Below are 21,915 nucleotides of genomic sequence, written 5' to 3'. Positions count from 1 at the left end.
AGTGCGGTAGATGTTTGCTGCACCTTTTATCATGTTTTTCAAGTTACATACTACAATTACATAAAATACACTGAAGGACAATCATTTTTATTGTCAATGCTAAATATGATACATAGCTTCACCCTTCCAAAAATACAAAAGCTGTTCCAAATGTGTATTTTTATGAGAATCATTTCCTAGTCATCAAAAAAACTATGCACGCTAACGTCAAATCACTATAGATAATGCAACATCTCAATATTTAACTTAAATTCCAAAATTTCAAAATATGCCAATAGTTATCCTTTAGTTAATTGAGTGTGAATTTTGTTTTGGGTCAACTGGCTGTGTTGACACATGCAAAAACCCATTGCTATGCTGAAGAATATCCAAACCAGATAGAGTTCCACATATGTATGCTACCTTTGCATGGGTATTTCCCATTTGTTTGGATTAGTGTCCGCTTTCTGTTTACATAATTCCAGGAAGTATAAGGCACTTTGGCAGGAGCCAAGAGCTAAAACCTAGAGCATGCATTGGGTGTCCTACTGGAGTTTAAACAATTATGCATAATGTATATCTGCCATGGAAAATGCATTATGTTTGATCTTCCTGATGATGTCTATTAGAACATTATACAGAGAACCTTACATTATTGATGTTATATAATAATAAATGGTTTGCAGTAAATTACAAGGCAGTATTTCAGTTACAATTCTGATGACGTCTGAAACCATGCAAGTTGAAGTTTAAGATGCTTCATTAAAGTCAGCAGTACCTTCGGACTGAATTACTGTCAGATCTATTTGTTCTTCACATTCGACATGACTTTAAATGGATGTGCTCCATGTCACCAAGGTAGTATGATGCAGGTATAATGTTGGAAGTGAACTTCAGAAATGATGCAAGTGGTCCTGAAGTTATTGCAATGAAGTATTAGTCTGGCCTATAAGCTGATGTCCTAACATGGGGCTTGAACTGACAACCTTAAGAGCAAGGACAGACCAATTTTATAGTGTTAGAAATAATAATTCTTACAATAATAATCTTTTAATTTTAAGTAAAGCCCCATTATGACAGCCTTTATAATTCTGGTTCATTTATAACTTGGATACCCTGTATTTGGCTTGGTCATGCAGCCAGCTTCCCATATTCTAAAAAATGGCCAATTTCCAGGTAATCAAGTCATCAGCAGCATCACTTCCTGAATACACAGTGACATAAAAGGTCACATCATTCGTCATGTCAAGATTCAGAGGCACTGACTGGCAATTACATCCTGTTATAAGGCTGGTTGAGATGCTATAGGCACCAATTCCCGCAGTGTAACTAGGGTTCTTCTGTATATAGCACTTGTAATGTTGACATGTCTCAAAAAAAATCGTAGATAATTGCTGTCCAGTGCAGTGACATTATATTTGTAGGCAAACGTAGCAGCCAATTTACACAGAACAGGTCTCCCACACAGCTTTTAATGTAGGATCAACTTAACCTGAAGGATTGTTGGTCAAAACACTAGGATATAATAGCTTCCCTAATAATGCACTGGAGCATTATGTGAGTTTCATGTCCCCACATGGTACTTGAACGTGCAAATTTCTGCGGTTACGAATGGAATCAAGTTGACAACTATTGTAAGGTTACACAGTCATAATGTTCATTGGTTAGAAGTAGGTCATTCAGCTTCCCAAATGGAACAAACTACTGTATACCCCTTTTCCCTCTTCTTTCCACGACCCTTTAATTTTATTTTTCTTCAAGCATATATGCAACTTCTTTTTGAATGCTTCTATGGATTCAGCTTCAACAACCTTTTTGCTTTTGGGGATTGGAGAGAAATGGCGAAAAGCTTATTTTACAGAATCTTTCCTTGGGTGATCCGGTTAGTTGGAGTCTGTTGTGAGGGTATTTTGCACGATCTGTGGAAGAAATGTATTTGATGACCTTGTTCATTTGTTTGTTATGTTTAAATGAAACCAAAGAACAGTAAGTACATGCCAAGTACATAATAAGTAACTACTTGTGCTCTGTATTAAAATGTTAATGTTTCAATAATACATTTTAAAAAAGCCCTATAAATTTGTGCAGAGCACATAATGAATAGCTACGTATGATCGGTATTAAAAGGTTGTTTCAAAACCTACCCAATTACTAACTTTAATTATCATAAATGTCTTGGATGTTTATACAGTGTTCAGTTAATTGCAGTTTTGAGACAAATTTTAACCTGATGGAATTGGGCTAATTACATAGATTTCAAAATACAGGAGAAAGTAATGAATAACAGTAATATTTTACCCAATAGACATCTACATTGCCGCTTTGTCATGGTATCGACTGGCATTGGATGGTTCCAATTCATAACTTAGTTTCATAAGCATAAAAAAAAGCAAAATTTTTTAGAGTTATATGATAAGCTGAACTTTGCAATAACCTATGTGAAGCATCATTTCAACTACTAACGGGTAATTAATCCTAAAACGTGATAGTTTGTGAGTGAGTGAGGAGAGTGCAAACACACCATTGAATACCCAACCCAGCAACAGAGCAGAAAAAGGAGAATGGGTGATCCAGGAAGAATTCATCAACCTTTCTGTCAAGCTAGTGAACAGCTTTATTTTTTCACTCAGCCAGATCTAGACAGTAACTCTCCTGAGGTAGCTAGTTGGTGAGTGCAATTCTGTAGCTTTCATACAGGCCACCTTCCTGTACAGTGCTTACAGTTCCATTAGAGCGTGATTTCCTGCTGCAGTTTTCATGCTTAGTTAATGAGGTTGCTCCATTGACTGCAAGAACAGTTTGCTGTAGCTGTCAGGCAATCAATATTTTCAACAAAATAGGCAAGATGTTGCTAGATTTTGAACAATCCTAAAAACACTGAACAGTTCATTTTTTTCTGCCAGCAGTAAATTCAGCCAATGACAGAGAAATGACAGTTAATAATAATAATAATCCTTTCATTTGATATAGCGCCTTATCACATCTTTGAGACGTCTCAAAGTGCTTCACAGAATCCTATAAAATGAATTGACTGTATATTTTGAGGGTGATTTGATTCCTTTATTTAATAATAACATGCTTTGCATTTAATTTCGGTATTTTCTTCTGTTGGTCAAAAAAAATTCTTATTACATACTGCCAATCAGAGGGGATGCCCATTGAATGCAAAGATAAATGCAAAGGGTAACATTCTGAAGTTGGTGAGTAGTATCCTTGTGCCAATTGGACCAGGAGTAGGCTGAATAGCTGAATAGCCTACTCCTGTTTCTATGTTTCTATAACCAGCAGAGAGGTGAAAAAGAGGGCTTGAGACAGCCAGTCAAGCAGTGACTACTTATTAACCGTTGCTGACTTCATTTTCACTGCCACACTGTTCGCATTGCCAGAAAAGTGAAGTCTGAAGCCACATCTGGCAGCTTCAGCTTTTAAAAAGTGGATGTATCTCCAAAAGTTGACTGACTTATAATTTACACTGCTTATCGTGGCAAACAGAATAATACGTTCATTCTGCTATTGTATGCTACTGTAAAAAAAGGGATTGGACAAGTAACTCAATGTTGGTGTTGCGCTGACATTCAAATATAGCTTGAGCTTTTCTCTTGTGGTTTATGAAATCAGAACTACTTAATTGAATACTGCCTTGTTACTCCCTACTAGTCTTGTATTGTCTGTAATTGCTTACAGAATGCCGCTCAAACAGTGAATGCAAAAGGATACCCAGATTTTATCCTCTGATGTGTTTAAAAAAGGTACCTGCAAAGTGTAAGTTTGGGATATGAATGGAATAATTATATTAGGTATTTATTAAATTCTGTTAGATGTTGATGTGATATATGCTTTGATGAACTGCAGGACGGAAGATCTGCTATTTTGGAAAGTATGTCATGAAAGGCGTAAAAACTGTATGTCTAATGACATGAGAGAGAATTGAGAACAAAATGTAAGATGTTGTTTGAAATTGTCAGTAAATTTAATTTACTGCCATCTGTACAATTAGGCAAATAGTGTTGTGTATACAGATCTGGGCTATTATTATTTCTGTAGGTTTGCAGACACCATTAACATTTTATAACAAGCAAAATAACAGCGTCTTGTTATTTTAAGGGTTTCATTGGTTAAATGTTGTTGCCTAACAGGTTGATTTTTCAAAGGTATTAAAATCAAAAAGAAGATATTGCACACTTCACACTCATTAACAGCACATATTGGCCTAGAATGAATATTAAGAAGTGCTTAAGATTCCACCAGGAGGCATGCTGCATTCGAGTAAACACAATGTGTCATCAATGATGTTCTGGGTGCTCTTTCGTTCGTGCAAAATAAAGTCATAATTCTTGCATGCCAGAAACTCCACATCAGAGTGAAATCTATATTGTCAGAGAAAACTGTAACTTAGAAATGCTCATTGGTTCCATTAATTTCTGGATTCTAGTTTATGATCTGCACCAGCAGTTGGATAGCTGTGAACTGAATTTATGTTAGATGCTGAGTCAAAATTAATCCCTGTTAAATCCCACAGTGGGAATATTATGTGAATTCAGAGTGCACTCAAAGCCAAGCTTTTTTCAAAGGAATCAATTCCTTTCATAGAAAACAACTATATTAGAAATTTACTAAAGGTCAGTTTTTTAGACTTAAAATCGGCTGAAAATCTGCTTCTTACTCAGGAATGGGTGCTGTATACGCTCATAATTTGGTTTGGTTTTACATACAAAAATAGCTGCAATAGCAGCTCTTTAAAGCGATGGCATTGTCTGCTCCATATGACAAAAACGTCCTTTTCTTTCGTCAGGGAAAAAATCTGACACATGCGGAAACCTATCACCAAGTCTCTAGATCAAAATACTGAGAGTTACACATATGTACAGAGTGCAAACTCTTTCCCTGGAGGAACACATCCTTCGTACCCAATCTGAACAGTTTAGGTGCAGTCAGGCCCCTGTTTATACTGTACATGTCTGGAACCCATCCTCAGTTCCATATCCCGGCCTTTTCCACATGTCCCTCAACTTTATTCTCCTTCAATCATGTGTCCAGTCTTTTTTTGAATGTGCACATGGTTGCCACCTCAACAAATGACTATAGCAGATAATTCAACACACCCACCACTCTCTGTGTGGAACAGTTCCTCCTAATCTCAGTTATGAATCTCCTAGTTATGATTCTAAAACTATGTCCACTGATCACTGGAAATAATATTTTCTTGTCCATCCTATTTAAGCCTTCCATCGTCTTATATATCTCTATCATATCCCCTCTCACCCTTCTGAACTAAAAGAAAATGATCATTAGATATTTGACAAGCACAGAAGTGGAGCCCTTGTTGGGTGTAAAGCAGTGTGCCGAGCAGCACAACTCTGCATAAAATGTGTGAGAACATTAACACTATCCTCTGGCCCACAGACCAGATCACACACTAATCATTGAGTGATGGTTACACTGTTTGGAGATGTGGAGCTTCAGCAGCAGCTAAAAACAAAGGTCTTGTTAATTTAGATTCAATCAGTGTAGCGTTATGTATTGTACAAAAATGTTTTGGGCTTCTAAGAGTTCAAACTTTGGTTGCACAGAGTCGAGACTATTTCAAAACCTTAAAAAGTTTGAGCTCAAACAATTTTTCAAAAGTGGAAGATAACAACATCACATTTGAATGTTTTTTTTCCAGTGAAAGTCAGATATCACAGCTGACAAAACAGAATGAATTCTGATTTCATAATAACCCAATAATCATTTTTTGCATTGATTTTTTCTGTTGTACAATATTGTTTCCAGATTTCCTTCATAATTATAACTTGAACAAAATGCTTCTTTCAGTTCAGAAACTGACCTTTTCAAGGGCTAAGGCTTATGTAAATACATATATGCAGTGAGTAGCTCTCTCTTCCAGAGCAATCTTTGGATGAACAATTCTTTTTTGGGGTTTAACCAGCTGATGTTTTGCACAATTTGCTTCAGGTCTTCAGCATGAATTCAACCTTGAGTATAGCACTGACCTTTTTTGGTCCAGGCATGTGTTTGCATCGAAGGTCATGCTGTTTGCATAACTTTCAAAAACTGTTATTATTTTTTCTGTGACCAAGCACCGTTTCAATATTTTTATTTAAATATAGAGTGCGCTTACTGACGTCTCCTAACCCAATCTTATTTCAGATTTGAAGTCTTCTCACCAGGTATCAAAAATACAATGTCATAAACATGACATATTGGTGCAAATCTCAAAGGGAAATGAGTATGATTAGGAAGAGACATCAGTGAAAGCTCCAGCTGTGGGCAGTTTGTGCTGGAAACAAAATTTAAGTAATGGCATCACCTTTTAGGAACAAAAGAACTAGCAGTAGTTATATTTGTAGTCACTCAAGAGAAAAAATATACCATCTCTACACCTCTTTATTAAAATGAAGAAACTCCTTCTTGGCCTTCCACACGTACCCACAGGAAGCAGAGCTATCCCCAGCGTCATAAAAATTAAGAGAGGATTGCATGGCTTTCACTCACTAATCATCAACACTGAGAATTCTGCATAGTTTTCCTCCCTAATGCAGGATCACTGGTATTAATTGTAACATCCCGACTGGTGCCTCATCTGAGATCAGAGGACTGAATCTAATCCTACAATGTGCTATGTGACTTATTTCTGCATTGGGCAATTCCTTTTTTCTTTAGACTGAGAAGCAGCCCCCCCAAATCTAGATAAGTCTGTGATCGATTGGGAGTTTGTTTCCCTTTTTTTTTCTTAATTAAATATTTCTTGATTTATGGCAAGAAATCAAGAAATATTCAATCAAGAGCATTTATTTTGTTGGCCAACCATAAAGGCCACCACTGTGTCTAGACCATCAGAAGAGACACAGAAAACTGGTATTAATCATCACAGCAAACTTCACAGACATCAACTTTGCCTTTGGAAATCAGAAACACGTTTTGAGAACTCACAGTAATTTTTTTTTACACTGGTTAACTCTTTTCCTTCATCATTATTCAGCAATTGATGAATAAATGACGTTTGGTTAAAAAAAATCGGAAATTGCATTAAAGAGGGTTGAAAACTGGTTAAGGAAGTGAAAATGTCAATCAATTATTACTCAATGTCTGAAACAACATTGAAATTATCAAATAAATAGGCGCTGGGAGTCTCATTATATGATCCTGCTTCTTCTGTTTTCAGTAACTGAGCTGTTTTAAAACAAGGTAATTTGCTTACATACTTTTTCATTAATAATTGATTTGGATTTTTTCCAAGTTGTTCTCTAATATGGAGGATTAGGTGTGTCACTTTTAATATAATCATATATTATTTCACTGTTGCGCTGCACAGTGTTAACCAATAGTTTAAGATTATGGCAAAGAACAAAAATGGTATCACTACTACAAATGATTCCAAGATCAGATTTGCTGAGGCAATTCTGAGTTGCATGAGGGCTGCACAGCTGACCTATATACTACTACGCATAGCAGGATGAAGAACAGACGGGCTTGAAATATTTCAGTGGGAAAAGTGCATTAGGAGGAATTTTTCCTGTCGGTATTTGTTCTCCAAATGGAGCTTCTACACAGTAGCATTACTTAAATCGATGTAGACTAAGTGATACAGAAGAGCAAACAAAACATCCGTGATCTGTTTCATATCAAAGAAAACAAAATGTCAAAGTGTCCTAGTGAAAATATAAGAATAATCCTTGTATTTGATATCGTGCCTTTCATATTGGAAAGATATCTCAAAGAGCTTCACATGATTCACTGTAAAATATTGTTACTGTATATTTGTGTAAATAAATGCAGCAGCCAATATGTTCAGAGCAATGTCCCACAAATAGAAAATAGAGGTTTATTATAGAAAGGGATTTATATCGCCAATCATCAAGTTTATATTTTTTTATTCATATATTGTGGATTTTGTTTGTTGGATGTAAGTTGCTCTTTCAAAGGAAATATTTTATATGGGAGGTGGGTCGGTCACCCGAGGATACAGATTTAAAATAGTTGTTAAAAGAAGCAGTGGGGAGGTGAGGAGGCGTTTTTTCACCCAGCAAGTTGTTCGGATTTGGAATGCATTGCCTGAAAGGGTGGTTGAAGCCGATTCGATAACTACTTTTAAGAGAGACGTAGATAATTATTCGGGGAGGACAAGTTTGCAGGGCTATGGGGAGAGAGCAGGGGAGTGGGATTGATTTGGATAGCTCTTTTCAATGACACGATGGGCCGAATTGCCTCTTTCTGTGCTGTATAATTCTATGATTCCATGGCCTTTTTTTACATAGATTCAGAGTAAAAACTAACCAGAAATACACGGTATTTTATTGGAATCTTCTTTCATCTTTCACACAACTTTGCTTAATAGTGGTTTTAGATGTTCTGTAATCAAATTAGATTTACATCTTAAACAGACCATCAAACATTATGAGCAGTGCCCTACTGTGTTCCAGGAAACAAGATTTTCAATAGTCCAAAAGCAGAAAGACATTAAAGGAATCCAAACTCATTTTAGCACTGCAAATACACAGGCAGAATGCACATGAGATCCGAAGAAACATTGGATTGGAATTTAATGTGCTTTAATCTATGACTGAGAAGTATTTGATAGCTGAACGTTTCATAAAGGCAAGGTTGAAGCATTAGCCACAGAACTGCTTTCAACGTTGTTATTAGTGTCAAATAGTGAATGCTACAAAGGTAATTTGTAAATAGCATTTTTAAATGTTGTACAGCACACTATGACATTTAAGGACCAGCAATTTGGGGTCAAAAATAAGCATTCATTCTGATTTATATAAATTGCATGTTATTGGCATTGATCTCTGCTGCAAAAAAACTTTCAATCACTTTCATAATCTTAAAGTATGCCCAGCTTCTTTTCTGTGTTAGATTTAATTAGTTCCTTTGAGCAGCTGGGAAATGATGAGATAATGATAGCCAACTTTAATAAGAAATGGTCAGTAGCCCATTCAACTCATTCAACTTCTGCCTTAGGATCTCATTTCACCACTTCACCACATCAATATCCGATTCCAAATTCATATCCATCTGAATCAGAAATTGATTCAATTCCCCTTTGTTTACTTCAGTGGTCAATATTTACTGCATTAGATGACAATCTGCTCTGTGAGAACATTAAAAACAAGAAAAACTATTAGGTAAAATGCCTGCTCCTCCTGAGAACCACAACAAAACCCATGGCGTTCATCCGATTATCCCTTGGTGAAAAGTCCTGCTTATAAAGAATAGAGGGGTATAGGAGAGGGAAATTGGAGGGGTGGGAGCTAGTGTGCGGTATAAACACTAGCACAGAATAATTGGTGCAAGTTGCCTGTTTATGTGCCATCATTTTATGTCATTCTGTGTAATTCCCTATACGTTGTCCATAACCTCCAAAGGTAGTGAATTATCCATTATCAAAATTCATTTTTGGCCTCCTTCCCTCGAAGACCTTCCTTGCCCCTATCTAATTCCTTTGTCCCAGCGTCGTGGAATGTTGTCATCATGAATGTCCTTCTAATCTTAGTTTGGCAAAAAAAATACGTCTCTATAACCAACTCATGTATGACCCATTTAATCAGATTCGACTTCATCCTCTTTGTAATGAGAATAGATTTATTTTTCTAAGCCTGTCTTCAAAGCTAATGATCTAAAATCAGCTCTGATGCTCTTCCTTGAATCCTTATCAGTGATTTTCTGCAGTATTATAACTGCACTTGGGCATGAGTGTTAACCCACTAAACCAGAGGTTCTCAAGCTGTGCGGCACGCCTCCCTGGTTATCTGCCTCCTGGGGGTCCCGGGTTTCACAGGACTGGCCCTACTGAATGTTTGTGATTCACTAGTTAGTTGCAGTGTCGCTTATAGTCTTTCTAAAACACTTGTTACTTTTCACTGAACATTGTCTTAGCCACATAGTGTATTTGAAAATTAAAGACATTTAAAACTATCATCAAGATCGCAATGACTTATATTAGCACTAAAGTTACTTGCACTCAACTTTCTTTTCAACTGCTGTAGATTCAACTTATTTTGTTTTCTGTAACAATATTTTATTTATTAGGGCTAATTGTTATTTATTGTCCCTTAATATAGTTGTAGACTTGTTTTTTATTTTCTCATCAGTCAGGTATATTCTATGGTAATGGTCAACACATCTGTTGTTCAAGTGTAGTTAATGCCATATTCTTACAATGAATATAACCATCGGAGTACTGTTCTTACATAACATTGAACTTATGTGAATTAGATGCTGTGGCTTTCTATTGGAAGCAATCTGAACAACTGCTGCAGTTGAGCGGTCAACTTCAGTCTATTACATTTCAGTGTATAATTATCTATATTTATAATATACAATTGATATCCCTCCCGTTCATTTCTATATCCAGTGCCATATAAAATGTAACATTTTCCCCATCATTTAAAGACTGGGTGATCAATGCCAGATCCCTATAAACAATTATATTTTGCTTAGGAGCCAGATTGTTCTTTAGTTTCAGCACATTCTCAACAAAGTCATACATTATTCTCATGGTATGCACACACTGTGTGGTTTAAGTACTGGTTGGGAGCAAATCTTGGTCAGTGGGTAGCCTGAGTGACAATGTTCTGGTAGGTTTGACAGTTTTCTAAATATAATAGTTACTGTTACTAGTTTAGAAATAGGACTTGATATTGAATTGCCACAGATTAAGCCTTTGTACACAATCTTCTCAGATTAAACCATTTTTCCATCGTGACTTGGTTCACTTAAAAGAAACACACAGAAGAGCCATGCATTATATTTTTCACAGTGAAATTATTTCAAAGTGACAATGTACGTCAGTATGAGTGCATTTGTAAAGAAAGGAAAAAGATTTGCCTCACTTATTTTTAATGAATACAGTGCATCTTTAAGGTATTTCTCAGTAGCTCTATCCTGAATATATGGAAAGATATGTGAGAAATGGAAGAGCATTAAGGCTAAGTTTACAATAGCCAAATCAAGTGAAGTGATTTGCCTATTGAACCTTTCGTCAAATAGAATAATGATGTCAGTGCTGAGCCTGGATCAAATGACATTAGCAGGTGATTTTTTCATTGTTGAAAAGTGGAGAGGCCCAGAGAATAAGTTCCACAAGTAAATGAAGGAAGATAGTACCAGGGGATGTAATACTTCTGAAACAAGACAGATCACTGTATATTGGTTTCAGTATTAGCTGAGGCAATCTGACATTCTCTGGGTTGCATATGGTGGTTTTATCATTATTGGTACTTTGTGGTTATTATTAATAAATAATTGCTGTATATATAATTAATTTTTTACCTAATAGAATCTTCATTATTTACTAGTAAATTTTTTTGGTTTCATATAAGTAACTAACTATTCAAGCAATTCCTTTAAAACAGGAAATGAGGGTGTTACAATCAGCATTGGTAAAGGAAGTCTTGCTCAGTGGTTTGAGATGGGGGAAGCTTATTGAAAAGTAGAATAATACAATTGCTAAGGTACACCTTAATGAAAACAGGAAATACTGCAGCATGGATGGAGAAACAGATTGAGAAACAATGGAACATTTATATCTCCAGTATAAAATGGTTTAATTTTGTTTTGACAGATCTACGTTATTTTTGTTTCTTTCTGCAAAGAACCAAATCATTTATCTAAATGGAGACTACTTCTATTATTATTGCAACATTTTGCTAAGTGGATCATAGAGTGTTTCTAATGCCAGTTGTTCAAAATTCCTATATTGTGTTTTGGTAATGCTGAGCCAAATACCCATTGTGAATAACATTGTGAATAACATGGATAGCACAGAATAACATGCACTTAATGGTTATTGGCTTTTAAATTTGTTGCATTTTGCTAGCAGTTCAATATAGTGATTTAAAATGAAATGATAATAGTATATCAGTTCATTTGTTCTTCAATAATAGTATGTTAACCAGACTGTTCTTTTTTTAAAAAAAACAGGAATCTGAGTAATAACAAGATTTCACTGCTGAAGAATGGCTCTTTCTTTGGCCTTGGTTCTCTGGAGAAATTGTAAGTAACTGATTACTATACCTTGTCCTGTTACATTTTATACATGTAATTTTTTTTAACCTATGTAATGATTGATAGGCAATCAAATTGAAGGCAGTTTAAAAGTATTCGTTTTCTTTGTGTGTAAGGGATCATGAATGGCAACTCTTCAACTAATGGAAAGGAAGCTGCATAGATGGATTGTGTATTAAGAGAAAAATATGCAGGAAATCACCAGTAATTCTAAGTGAAATAAACTCCAAACATAAGGTGAATGGATGCTGTGTGCTCTTATTTTTCTTTCCAGGTTGCAGTATTTTAACTCTTGAGGGACTAATGGCTTCTTCTCAATGCCATTGCCTTGAGGCATTTGTTAAGCTGTGTGGTTTCTGACAAAAATATTTGTGAAACACCACATGGGACATAGGTTTTTTTTAAATGTTTCCCTGTTTTGTAGGTTCTTTTCTACTTTTAACTTTATTCTGTCTCACGCATATTTCCATAGCCAAGACAGCAAAAGCAGACAGCTTGTTCCAAAGCCTCTGCCACAATTGACGTGAATTGTTCCACCCTCCAGCTTCCCTTTCGTCCCTCTGGGGAATACTTCCACATTTCACCACCAATGATATCACCTCTCCTCCCTCAGATTGCTTGGCGAAGTATGGAACTTACTATGTGAGGAACTTACTACCCCTTGGAGCAGTGCATCAGTATAAATGGCATGTTGAAGAAATTTGTTTCTGAAGTTGTTATTTCAGTGAATATGATTTACTCCAGCACTCAGTCCTTCTTGATCATAAGAGCAAGTAGGAGTTTTCAGTTGACCCTCAGGAACTCTGCTCCAAACGTAGGTTTGTGTTAGAGAAGAATTCCTGCAGATCGGTGTGTCATTTAACAATTACGGTAAAGGAATCCCCACTTGCATGACTTGGATTCCTTCTTAGGAATCCTGTCAATTCCTTAGTAAGAAATACTGCAAATTAGACCTCACTCTTTTCTAGGCATCTTGATATTTATAAAGACAAAGAATGTGCAGCATGGAAACAGACCTCTTGGCCCAACCAGTCTGTGCTGGTGTTTTTACTCCACATGAGTCTTTGTTAATTCCTTACTGACTCATGTGAAGGTCTCGGTTCCTCTTGAATGCACCTACACTAACTGATTCAACCACTGCTTCAGACAGTAATTTCCACAGTCTCACTACCCTCTGTGTAAAGTAGTTCCTCTTAAATTATCTTTTAAATCTCCCAGTCACTATCTTATATTTATGTCCCCAAGTTACGGATCTCCAACTAGTGGAAACAGTCTATTTATGTTAACCTTATTGAACACTTTTATAATTTTAAACATTTATTTTAGGTTTCCCCCTTAAATATCTCTTACATCTACAATTTATTTCAGTGTAATCTGGTTCCCATTGGAAACCAACATCATAGAAACAGTGGAGGAGGTACACAAAATCTTTTGAGTTGTATGTGGGTTACCTTTCATATGGAGGGGTTGTAGGTTCATATAGTATGAAGTTAAATTCTTGGGCATAGTGAATTCCAATTACCAGAGACATGCCACACTAACACAATGTCGATGTAATGCATTCCAGCTGGTAAAGATGGTAATATTTTAGGGGCACCTTGGGCAGTGATAATAGTCAGGCTAGTAGAGGCAGGGGCATTAAATGATTCTGGCCCTAGCTTTTCAATTGGGCCAATGTCTTGGACCCAAGCTGCTTCACTGATCCCTACCAGAAGGTAATTAAAATTGATACATTTAAAGTGGAATTAAAGTTTAGCAGTAAAGTTGTTCCTTTTATTACATTTCCTCTTCTCTGCAATTAATTACCTGAATGTTTCTCAGCTGTTTCTAGTTCCTCTGGTCCAAAAATTCTGTGCTCACTCATTTAAAAAGATTACAGTGAGAATCGCTCTGGATGAATAGGGACTGCTGTTGCTGTAACCCATATTAAGATATGCAATACTATTTTTCTCATACTAAATATCTCTAGCGTACAAATCACTCCAATGCTGTTATCTGACAACACATCAGTTTTGTACAAATTGTAACTTTACAACTAAAAATATGAGCCACTAGGGGAAATCTTAACTTTTCACAATAGTGTGAAAAACCTGAATCTGCTCAAGTTGGCCAATCTGTTTCCATCTATTGTAATGACATAATTTTCCTACTAAGAAATATGCATCAAATTCACTTATGATATTTTGATGTCGGCAAAATCCTGTTGTACACGGGTTCTACCTCTAGTCAGGTTATTTGAGGTTAATGTGTACATTGGAGATTCGGTGCATAACTTACATCACCAACTTCACATTTTTCATTCATCAGAAAATAAATATTCCTCACTTCCTATGGGAGATGCTCCAACAAAGGCTCCATTACTTAAAGGAGAATGGTGTCACTCAGTGCTCTTGTGAAGAACACAAATCCACAATGACATAATTCTCCTTAGCAGTTGGAAACAGGTAAAATTCATAGCAGTGATTGCGAGTTTCAAACAGCACAATAAAGGAATAGCATTCCTCCATTCTCTAGCAGTCTAACTGAGAGTGCACTTCTGATTCCAGCCAAACTAATCATTTGCATCTTGTGTCTTCCTGGTGGCCGAGTGATAAGTAGTGACCCGATTCCTGGCACATGCATGTTCTGTGGCAAGCTCAGAACCTTCAAGCACTGGATATCAGCTTTTGTTTCATGAATGCTTGAATGTCAAGTCTCCAAAGCTGAAAATCCCCCTCTTGCTCTACTGCCCTTCAAACTAGTTAAGTCAATAATCATCCTGCACTCGAGGCGTGGAGTGAAATGGCATACTCTCCAACTGTTGACTTTTTAAAATTGAAACATCATAGATTGTATATACGCCATGTGGTAACTTAGCTATAGTAAAAACATTAAATTAATGTGACTGAATAATAGCATCTGGCAGCTGACTGAAGACCAGAGAAAGTACAGGGCACAGAAACTCCCTCTCATTGCGAGACCTGAATGTTTTATAGGACTAATTGCTTACAGGTTTCATGAAGTGCCTCATTAAAGAGGAAAGAGCCAGTCAGTGACATTTTTCATCATCAATCCCTCTTGGTTATATTGCATCTTTTAAAATGAATGTTTGTTGGCTTCTTTTTCCACATTTGAAAGCTCCGAGGAAGGCTATGGGAAGATATGAAAATATCACTGTAGTCTCTCATTTCTCCAAAACTGGGTCAATCTAAACACTTCTTGAGTGTTGCACGTCAAACACAATAAACCCCTTTGTCTTTAAAATCTCACAGTTTAAAATCCATCCGAATGTGTTTGTTTGGAGAAAATTCTCACATAGAATTATTTATGGATTGTTCCTTGTGTAATTGCTAAATCTGGTTGTCATTGGTAAAAACATTAACTCAGGGGAGACATTAAGACCAGAGAAAGGCAGGGGTGCATCAACACTTCAGAAGCACCTCAGGACAGGAAACAAGCATGGTACCCACTGAAATACACTTTATAATTAGCTTCCCCTGGTGTTCTGAAATCTATCACAGTACTCATGGAAGAATTGTGTTCAAATAGAATTATTGGGTGGAGTTGATTTTTAGTATAATGCTGAAGATATATTGGCTTATAACTGTTATTATCCATCAAACTGCACTACAGACTTATATTTGTAACAATCAGTAAGAAGCAGCATGAATAGATTTAGTCTGTTACCTCTTTTAAGGTTTGTTGCTTTTTTCTGAGTTGTGAAAAGCTTGATTGTACTGCCATGGTTTTATTTATTTACTGAGTGTTCCACACATAACTGTATCTTGAAATCCAAGTTTCATCCAGAGATCTGCTGAAGAGTTTTAAATCCAATCTCAGGCCATGATTTGCTTAGGTGGACTATTATGTGTATATCCTGGCCTGTGAATCCCTAGGAATCAGTCTGTGAACGGAGAGCTAGAGATTGTTACAGTAACTTCATACTATCCAAAATCAGCCTTGTGTCCTCATGCCAACAATCCTCAGAAAAATTTAGGTAACATTATATATCAATGATTCAAAGTATAAGTTGCAAAATTGTTTTTTTAAACAGTACTCTTCAGTTAATAATAATCCTTGCATTTGATATAGCGCTTTTCACGTCTTCCAGACATCTCAAAGCGCTTCACAGAATATACTGTAAAGTGAACTGACTGTATATTTGTGGGCAAAATGTGGCAGCCAATTGCGCACAGCAGTGTCCCACAAACAGTCGTGGATTGAAAATGACCAATTTATTATTGTTTTGTTTTTTGGAGGGATTATTATTAGTTCCATTGTACCAGTCATTTAACAAACAAATCAAGACTGGAATTGATTTTTTCAAGCTTGCCCCCCACCCCTTATCAGCATATGAGGAGAAATTAAAATTTTGGTACATTGACATGGGTTGACTGGCTTCTCTTTTCACCTTGTACATATGCTGCTGTGAAACTATTTACTTCTCCCTCCATTTCTTTTTGGTTGTTTCCCTTCTATGCAAGCTCTGCGTCTAACCAACATTGGGTTTATCTCCATTTCAGATAAATTTCTTTCAGTCAGAGTTGTGCAAATGTTTTGGTGAGCAAAAAGAATCTATTTAGACAAAGAGGACTGAAAAGTACTCTGGGCATCTTAATAGGTTGTTTTTGCTCTGCAGTGTTGGGCAAATTAATTCAGTGCTGTTTGTATTTTCAAAAACAACCTCATTCAAAATCCGTGTTCAATGAGCACATCACTGAAGAGGAATATTTAAAAAAAAATACAAACATTTGGGCCACAGCAGAACTTTCCCTTTGACTAGCTTGGCAATGCAAAAGCAAGATTTTTGAGCAAGCTCTATCAAGAACTGAAACTGCCTGAACATCTCACTACTCCCGAATGCAATTCCAGAGCCAGGCAGGCTGATCAATCATCGACAGTGCCATGGAGTACTGCTGATCTGTCTGACTCAGGTATTGGGTCTCAGAGTGCAACAATGAGAGTTGACTCAGTTCTACTCCCCTTTCATGAGGTATGTTAACATGGAGCCAATTTAGCTCAAAGAGACCTCAGTTACCTCCCTTCCACCTGACCCTGAGATCCAGTTGGGTGACATTTTATCTTTCTGTTGTGACAAAACAAACTTGAACTTTTGGCAATTTTGCCAGTGTAACATGTTCCAGTTCAGGTTTCTGTAGCATCCTGTTATGGATAGATAGAAAGTGACATTTCATTGAGGGGCTTGGAGTGTGGGTTATCAGTTTGAAATCTCGGGTTAACTGAAACAATCTCTGCTTGTGCATATCTTCTGACAGTGGTAAAAAGCAGCGTGATGCCGCACTAATGCATTGTGCCAGTTAGAGTTGTTGGCGGACAAGTTAATCCAGCCATCAAATTGAGACCATGGTGAACAGTGGCAACAGTAGCAGCACTGAATTATGCAGCTGCTGCTGTCTGAGGCAGCCTGTCACTCAAAGGGTTGACAAAGTTCTAGAATCCCTATTTAATGCACAACTCCGCCACCATAGTTTGATTTTTACAGATACGGTATTAAATACATTGATGTTTGGATGAAAGCCCACTGGATCCATACACAATTCTCCAATGCCTTTATATGAAATTCCTAATCCAAGAATAAATTTCTTGATAAATTAGCTATATTCAACTATATTCAAGAGTTGTTCTGATGATATCTTTTCCTACAATCATTTATTCTGCCTTTTGGGAGAAAATCCATTGTGGATTTTAAATTGGGGATTTATTGCTGTCAGGGATATGTTGATCTATAGCACATAGACACAGTCATTGGAGGTGAAACAGGAGGAACTCTGCCATGTTAAATCTCTATATGGGTTTGTGAATTTGGAGTGGAACCATTACATAATGAAACTATTTATTGCATCTGTACAAGTTCCAAGGATCTACTTTAAAATCCAGATCTTAATAGATTCATTATTAATTTGCTTTGTGGCTTCCAAATGTGATCTAACTGTTGTGTTAACTTTCATTTCAAGCAAAGCCAGGACTGCAAACAACACTTTTGTGTCACTGAACACTTTGCAAAGCAGATCGTAAAATGAAGCAAGAATATTTTCAGTGAGAGAGTGTATATTTGCAGTTGTTAATATTTTTCAGATCAAGTTTTTAAAAAAAGTTCTTTAATTTAGGCTAGGCATGTGGCCTGTAGAAGGTTTGCTGGCAGCTGTTGATTTATATGGGAGCACTGACAGACCTGACTGCAAACTGAGTTCATAATTTCCTTTGAAAAACAAATTCTGGTTGTGATGTGAGTGCCATGAGCTGCTAAATCAGAACAGGCACCCAGTGTGCTGCTGTAATTTTCTTCAGCTGAAACTAAAAGAATGTTTTGACCTCTTCCAGCAATAGATTTGAGCAGTTGAGCGGTACGCAGTGTACAAAACAAATGTAAATCTGCCTGGCATAAATAAGTTTACTGCAGCGTTTCTTATTTTTATTGGCACAAGAGCTATCCATTTTTCTTTTTGTTAGATAGATGTGGTGCTGCCGAGAGAAAACCAATCTGTTATTTGAGCTCTTAATATTTTGGGTAACATCAGGCTTTGAACATTAATTTTTACAACTACCTAATCTGTTGTATTTACTATAGTTTTTAATCACAGTGTTTTAACATCTATGAAGGCAGATGGGAAATGGCACACACTCGGAAAATTTACACAATTATCCAGAAATAATTCTACAACATTAGGGAGAAATTGCAAAACATACAAAATAAGCTTTGAAAATAGCAGCATTATTCATTTTTTTCAAAATAGTGATCCAGGCGTTCCACTAGGTTTTCAAATTGTTTGATTTGAAGTTAGTTTGTCATCTCACGTTGAAAGACTATTACACCCACCTGATCCTCTGCATTCTTGTTGGATATTTTGTTCTGATGAAGGGTTTATCCAAAACATAAAGCTATAATTTGCCTATGTGATATATTTTTCTCTAAAATATTGTTTCCCCTTTCATTGAATTGAAGATGAAACTTTTTAGAAGTTATTTGGAACACTGCTGCTCTATTATGGATGGATGGCTTTTTTCCAAGTCATCGATGCTGAAATAAAGTTTCCCCCCCCTCCAGAAAAAAATTCTACTGTACTATGATAGCTGTCTTTGTTAAGGTAGATCGCTAAGGAAGTATACTGTATATCACTGAAAGGAAGTACTGCTTCCCTACTGTGGTACACCATATTCATATTATAGAAGAGCTGTTTCACACAAACATGTCTGATATTTAGTCATTTTCTGTATTCCAAATGTTTTACAAGCTGCGTCTGGCTGGGATGTGGTTTGGCGATTCTCTCAAGTCCTGAACAGCAGGGTTTCTGACAGCATTTTAAAATATAAAGTCCCATAAATTAACTCATTCTTGCCCTTAGGCTCTATTTGGCACCGTTCCCATTCCTGAGAAAAACTCTCTGTAATTTCTTAAGGTACTTGTTACAGTCCTTGAACCTTTTCAAAACAATTGTTGCCAGAATTACTCAAGTTACCAAGAGATTAATTTTATAAAGACATGTGAAGCTGAGTGTGCAATGACATCATTGGACATGGAGTGCCATTGCATATGCACACTGTGTTTACTGATGGCATAACTTGCCCTGACAGCTGATAGTCTCTCATATGGTTCAAGTTAATGGGGCCCCTACAAAGTAAGGCTATGGAAGGAAGGTTGCTTTTTTGCCAAAGCTATAATTTTGCAGCACATGTTCTGATTTAATTTGATGTTTTAACAAGTTAATTTTTAAACTATAAAACCTATTTACAGTATTTTTACCCATGCCTGTTAAGTTGGTTGTGCCATTCCAGGTATAGTGGAGAATGTAACTGGTAGCCCCTGAACTGGTTGCCAGGAATCCTAGATATGAGCTTTGCAGATAATTTTCCTTTTTCGTTGGTTGATTGAGATCAGGAATTCAGTGTGGAGACAGAATGTGATCCCACCAATCCATGACATCTTGTATTTGTATGGAACTGTTCTCGAATGCACTGCACTAGCCTCCATTCAGAATTAATAACTGCATAGTCAGAAGCTTACTGGAATTTTGTAAGGTACCAGACATTTATTAAAAAAAACTTTAGCGTTAACTGTTCAGGAAAGAGTCATTACTTTAACTGTAAAGCTGTCTTGTAAACAGTATTGCAAGGTATGGGATTTTTACAGCATGTATGTTTAGAATCAATTTTAACTTTGGCGCTTTGCCAATGACTGGGTTGGTTATTTACTCCCTGGCATAACAGTGGAACTCGCTCTACATTGAACCCACACTTTTGAGGTCTGGCACAAGAGTCTTTGGTGTTGAATGGCTATAAAATGCCACAATAAGAAAACTTCAAAATGAATGCATTTCACTTAGTCCAAAGCATTATATTCCAAAGAAACACTATTGGCAACACTATGATGTGTAACAGCAGAAAACTATGAAAAGATCCAAGTCACATCTTAACATTGGTGTTCAGGGCCAATTTTCAGCTTTTAATACTTGTGGAAAGGGTTGTTAGTTTAGCTCACCACTGTTACCTACTTTTGTACTCGCTTTGCAAGTGAGAGACGTGAGTTCATTTCCATGCAGGGCGAAACCTTAGGCAAGTTTCCTTACTCCACTCGCCTAATAATAATCCTTCCAAAAAAACAAAACAATAATAAATTGGTCATTTTCAATCCATGACTGTTTGTGGGACATTGCTGTGCGCAAATGGCTGCCGGGTTCGCCCACAATTATACAGTCAATTAACTTTACAGTATATTCTGTGAAGCGCTTTGGGACATCTAGAAGATGTGAAAAGTGCTATATCAAATGCAAGGATTATTATTATTATTGTATCTCTCATGTTTACTCTGTCTATTTGTTTGAATAGTGCAGTCCTGCAAAGGTTTTGAGTTTAATGCCATCCTAAGTAATGCACGATAAGTGACCCTATGGTAACATGAGTCATCCAGATGTGGAAAATGGTTACGTCTGAGACTGCTATACAAATTTGCAATCCATGAAACAGCAGCATTCTTTTAAAAAGAAAGATTGGAGATGGTTGTGAGCAAGTTGTAAAATGCACAATAACACTGCTAGGCTTTCACCTGTCACTTCAATATCGAACAACTCCTTGATGCTTTTGATAGTTACAGGTACAAGACCAGTTCGCACTGCTAACTGTGATTAGGTTAGCTGTCCATCTCATCACTCTGAACTGCAGCCCAAGCCTCCTGCTGCAGCCATCTGCTGCATTTTGCACAGACAGCTAGTTTGGGACAAATACTTTTAACAGCTTGTACAAATTATATGTTATTGTGGCCCTTATGGGGGAAAAAATATTAAACCTCAATCATTATTCGTAAAACAATTTAAATAGCTAACACTCTTAAAAATGAAAGGCGAACTAGCTGAACTAACAGTAAAAATATTTCCCTCAGTGAGCAGAGAGTGACAACAAAAACAATTTCCTATTGACAGTCTTGGGGAACAGCATTGACATTAACAGAAATGCTGATGTCCAGCTGATAACTGCATTGATTGAAATGGGTTATTGTTAATGTTCCAATTTGTCCCCCATTTCTAAGGGGCAGTAAAGGGATATTACTAATGATCAATAATGTGCTCTGTAGCAATTGTTACAGTCTGGTGTCTTGTCCAACATGCAACTGGTCTCCAGCTACGGAGAGAGAACTTGTTATTAAAGTGAGTATGTATTTCACAGGGCATATTGCTGCTCCAGGTCATAAAAAATGTAAGATGAAGCTCTCAGGTCCATTGCAGCATTCATTTACATAGTTAAAAAAAATACTCATATGCAGGTCAAATCTCTATGGAAGTTAATGTAACACAAGCAATCCTTGATAATAATAATCCTTGCATTTGATATAGCACCTTATCACATCGTTGAGACATCTCACAGCACTTCACAGAATGTACTGCAAAGTGGTATGACTGTATTTTCGTAGACAAATAATAATAATAATAATAA

General features: G+C 36.6%; 1 protein-coding gene across 1 annotated transcript in view; it reads left to right on the top strand.

Moving 5' to 3' along the window:
• LOC103180447 (adhesion G protein-coupled receptor A3) overlaps nucleotides 1-21,915 on the top strand; it is a 152,536-nt gene that overhangs the window by 13,976 nt on the left and 116,645 nt on the right. The window contains exon 3 of the mRNA XM_007896329.2: nucleotides 11,908-11,979. Within this exon, the coding sequence (XP_007894520.2) occupies nucleotides 11,908-11,979 (72 nt within the window). The remainder of the gene's footprint in view (nucleotides 1-11,907; nucleotides 11,980-21,915) is intronic.

This window comes from Callorhinchus milii, unplaced genomic scaffold (genome assembly GCF_018977255.1).
Source record: "Callorhinchus milii isolate IMCB2004 unplaced genomic scaffold, IMCB_Cmil_1.0 Scaffold7, whole genome shotgun sequence".
Classification (NCBI taxonomy): domain Eukaryota; kingdom Metazoa; phylum Chordata; class Chondrichthyes; order Chimaeriformes; family Callorhinchidae; genus Callorhinchus; species Callorhinchus milii.
This window is presented reverse-complemented; position numbering and strand designations above follow the sequence as displayed.